Here is a 4,995-nt window from a genome sequence, read left to right on the forward strand (position 1 = left end):
ATTAACACAGGCCGGAAAAGGGCCTTTGATTTGCTGACGAACAAAAACAGAGATGAAAACAAGGGAGCCGAAAACTTTTGGTGAAGGAGTTTACAGGTTTTTTTCTATTCACGTATTAAAGAAACAAAGACTTGTTTACAAATATATAAACACTTAGGGATAAGATTACAACTCTAATCTTTATCCAATAACTAGAAAACTCTCTACTAACTAGTTATTCTATTCTAACTAGAATTCTAATCTACTAACTAGGATTCAAAACTACCAATCCGGACTTGATTAACACTCAATCTCCCCTTAATCTGGAACGAGTCATTCCAAGTCCCTTACTCCTAGTAGCTCCGCCATCTCGATGAACTTCACCCTTGCTAGTGCCTTCGTGAGAATATCCGCTCGCTGCTCGCTCCGTGACTCACGAACTCACTTTAATCTGTCCTCGCTCCAACACAACGCTCACGAATGAACGTGAAAACGGGACATGCTGTCTGATATCGCTTGCTTCTTCCATGAAACTGCGATTCTCTTCATCAAGAATCGCGGACTTTGTTTGTCGCACGATAGAGTGTCGTGACCGGCTTGGGCTCACTCCAATCACCTCGCTGATTCAAAACTCCTCAACCACAAGCCTTGCACGCTGCCTGCAGTTGCCGCCATAATTCTGCTCGCCAGTGATGATAAAGCCACCGTCTTCTGTCGTCTGTTGAGTCCAAGTGTGACAAGCTGCTCACCTAGATAAAAATGCCATGACCGCCTGTTGCTGCGCCTATCATCAACATTCTCACGCAAGCGTCACTGTCAGCTGATCCCACCAACTCTCATTGCCTCGACCTCCGTTGTACACCATCCGCTTGGACATTAGTACCCTTCACGTTACCTCAAAATATGCTTGACAACCTGTGCTATGCAAAACTGTAGGGTGGTGCCTCCAGTGTACCCTATCACAATCCCCACGGCATATGTGATGATTCGGGTCGGGACTGTGAGTTAGATACCGCAAAGATCGATAATCATCTATACTCCAGTCACGTTCCACCGGTTTCCTTCGGAATCCTTTCCAAGCTTTAGCTTTGTTTCCATAGGATATTGCCGTCGTGGTTTGCCAATCCATCATTGCCGAAACTGACCCAAAACCTCTTCGCAGTAGGCGCCCTGCCTTAGTGCAATACAATCATCTCGCTGATCCACCTCGATTGCCAAGTAATAGGAAGCTAGAACAAGCGTCCACTCATCTCGAACTCCTTCTCATTGTGCTTGCAAACTTTATCATCATCCGCCCTCGAGCCCCGTATACGATCAAGTCATCTTACGTACACACCAACAATGAGTGTAATCCCCTCTGTTACTCTTGTGTTATACCGCCTGCTCCTTGGTACATCTTGCAATTCCGATGCCCTTCCATGCACTTGTCGAGCTGCGCGTGTTCCAAGCCCGAGGTGCGTTGGCGTAGACCGTGAGGCCTTTGAAAGCTTGTAAACCTTTGTGCTCTTGATTCTTCACAAACGAACCCGTTCAGGTTTGAACCAAATACACTTCTTCCTGGAGATCCCATTTAGGAATGCAGGACTTGCACATCCAGATGGTGCACCTCCCACCATTCCTGTGGCTGATTATGAGCGAGGATTATTCTGCATGCGTATCAAGCCATCGCCACAGGTGCAAACCACCTCATCGAAGTCCTACGCCTTGCTGGCTGACGTCACCCTTTTGCTACAAGTCTTGCTTTTGTGCTTGAGGATGTTGCCTTCATTGTCCTTCTTTCAGCTTGTACACCCATTTGAGACCAATGGGTTTGGAACCCCGCGTAACTCCGTGCACGTACCCAAGTCTTGCTCTTCTCGATGGCCTCTATTTTCCTTCTCCATGGAGTTCCGCCATTTCGACTGCTTGCCAGCCTCAATGTATTTGCAGGTTCTTCTGTGATCAGGTAAACTCTTCTGCCAGGAGACAATCACTCCGTGCTCCGCATTAGATGTCCACAAGGGATCCGATAGCTACAGGGTCATCTCTGCTGCTTCAGGGGTCGGACAGTTCTAACATCGCTGGATCTGCTGCCACACGCAGCTGTTCCTGGACCTGGCCCAGCAGTCGTGTGACTGCGTTCGGGCACTTGCTTTGCTGCGCCCTCGCCGTGCGCCGGCTGTCCAGACTCATCTCCGGTCAGCACCGCTACAATTTGAGTTCCTGCAGCAGGTGGTCCAGCAACAGTTCCAGCAGATGTTCCAGCAGCAGCAGCGCCCTGCTGCAGCGCGCTGGTTCGGCCAGCCAGAGTTCCTGCAGGGGCTGTTCCTGCAGGGGGTATTCGGCCAGCAAGAGGTTCCCTGCTTCGGGCCGCATTCTGTCCAGTTTGGAGGGCTGGAACTCCGCCGGCTGTTGTGGTCTCCCCTTCCGCTGTGAACTCCGTCCAGTTAGGTGATCTTTCGACTCCATCGGCGCTCCATTCCCATTCTTTTCCTTCCTCAAAAGCGACATCCCTGCTGACCTGAATTCTGCCGTGATGAGGGTCGTAAAGGCGATGCGCTTTGCTTCCTTCCTCTACTCCAATATACACCATTGGCGTGCTCCGGTCGTCGAGTTTCTTGTGCGAAGGGCCTGCAATTTTCACATGCGCCACACATCCGAAAACTCTCAAGTGTTCTAGGTGGGGTTTCTTACCAAACCAAGCTTCGTAGGGTGTGTGGTCGTGCAACGCCTTAGTTGGTAGTCGGTTGAGGGTGTACACCGCGTGCCTAACCGCTTCGCCCCACATGGTTCCAGGTATATGCATGCTCTTAAGTAGGCTTCTCGCCATGTCCATCACCGTGCGGTTACGCCTCTCCACTACACCGTTTTGCTGCGGGGTGTACGGTGCAGTGAGATGACGCTTGATGCCATAGTCTTCACAAAACTTGGTGAACTCCTTTGACAAGAACTCACCACCACGATCCGTCCTCAATGTCTTCACCTTATGGTCACATGCGTTCTCAACCTCTGTTTTGAACTTCTTGAAGATTTCACAAGCTTGACTCTTGGCCTTCAACATGTATACCCACATCCATCGGCTGAAATCATCAACTATAAGAAGGAAGTAGTTGTTCCCAGCAAGTGTAGGTGGGGTGATAGGACCGCATAGATCTGCATGTAGTAACTCCAGCGGCTTCTGAGCTCTGAAATTTGCTTGTGAAGGGAACGGCAGTCTTGCTTGCTTGGCGACGAGGCATACTTCGCATAGTTGATTCGGGTGTAAGATCTTCGGCAACCCGGAAGCCATCCGCTTTTCAGTCATCATCTTGAGGGTGAAGAAATTGACATGCCCAAGGCGAGCATGCCATAGCCAAGCTGGATCGTTAATATTCGCCATCAAACACGCCGGCTTGCAAGTCTTTAACTCTATCCTGTACAATCGGTTAGTTGAACGTGTCACCCTCATCAAGAGAGCACCGTTCCTATCAAACACCCTCAGGAACTCACCAGAAATCACAACGTTGCTTCCATCTTCAGTCATCTGACCAAGGCTAATAATGTTAGATTTCAAACTCGGAATATAGTATACCTCAGGTAGTAGCAGTCATCATCAAGGTTGGCTCCTCGTCATATGCACGGGTGAGATGAGCCTCCTGTTCATGGTTGCGGCGTTGTTTGTGACACTCCGACTGAAAGTGCCCGTATACTCCGCAATTGAAGCATTTGATGTTGGATTTGTCTCGACCACCGCTTGTGCTACTCTCCCCCTCCTGGCGAGCTGCACCTCCATGGCCGAAACCACCTCCTGGACGTCCTCCTCTGCCGCCGAAGCCGCCTCGGCCTGCCTGGCCGCCGTGCTCCCCTCCGCGGCCTGCTTGGGCAGCGTGGTGCTGCTGCCCGCTGCCGTGGTACTGCTGTCCGCCTCGGCCTCTTTGGCCACGGCCACGCCCACGACCGGCCCCGCGACCTCGTCCTCGACCGCTGCCATCATTGGTTGTAGGTGTTGAGATGAAGCCTCCGCCGTTCTTCTTGCTCCTTGCTTGCCACTCCGCATGCGTCAACAATAGGTGATCGTCGACGTTGTTTCGAAAAACACGTGCCCTCTCCTCGTGGGCTTTGAGGCGCCCGATCGCCTCCTCGAGTGTCATGTCGTCGATGTCCCCGAACTGTTCAATCGTGGAGACGATAGTAAGGAATCTCTCCGGTACCGCCCGAAGTAGCTTTCTGACGACGTAGTTCTCCTCCATCTCGCCGCCTAAAGCCCGGATCTTGTTGACGACTCCTGTCAACTTCGTCGAAAAATCGTCGACGTTGTCATTCTCCTTCATCCGGAGAAGTTCGAACTCGGACTTCAAGGTCTGCACCTTCGCGTTCCTCACACGATCCGCTCCTAGATGCATTGTTTTCAACGTCTCCCATGCCTCTTTTGCCTTCTGCTTCTCTGCAATCACCATCAAAGTCTCTTCAGGAATCCCCTGGTAGATGGCCGCCAACGCCATCTGATCCTTCCTGTGTTCCACGGACATGCCTGCCGCGGGCTCAATGGCGTCCCATACGTCTTGAGCCTTCATGTAGACTTTCATCTTGATTTCCCACGAAGCATAGTTATCCCTCGATAGCATCGGGTATTGAAGAGAGAGGGAACCCACCTTGGTCGTCATCTTCTCCAAATTCGTCATCTCTTCAGATCTTGGTTGATACTTAGGCATACACCGGCTCTGATACCACTTGTTGGCTTTCTAATAGGATCGGCCTGAATCAGATCTGAAACTGAAGACTGCAGGAATTTTAGCCTCTGTTTTGGCTTGTTGGTTGATTAACACAGGCCGGAAAAGGGCCTTTGATTTGCTGACGAACAAAAACAGAGATGAAGACAAGGGAGCCGAAAACTTTTGGTGAAGGAGTTTACAGGTTTTTTTCTATTCACGTATTAAAGAAACAAAGACTTGTTTACATATATATAAACACTTAGGGATAAGATTACAACTCTAATCTTTATCCAATAACTAGAAAACTCTCTACTAACTAGTATTCTATTCTAACTAGAATTCTATC

The 4,995-nt window shown here is 50.1% G+C and overlaps 1 protein-coding gene across 1 annotated transcript; it reads right to left on the reverse strand.

Annotated features, from left to right (window-relative positions):
* LOC109846285 (keratin, type I cytoskeletal 10-like) lies at window positions 3,531-4,619 on the reverse strand. Its single transcript, XM_020415509.1, has one exon. The coding sequence runs from the start codon at window positions 4,617-4,619 to the stop codon at window positions 3,531-3,533; it is 1,089 nt and encodes a 362-aa protein (XP_020271098.1).

The sequence above is a fragment of the Asparagus officinalis genome, chromosome 6 (assembly GCF_001876935.1).
Source record: "Asparagus officinalis chromosome 6, Aspof.V1, whole genome shotgun sequence".
Taxonomy (NCBI): domain Eukaryota; kingdom Viridiplantae; phylum Streptophyta; class Magnoliopsida; order Asparagales; family Asparagaceae; genus Asparagus; species Asparagus officinalis.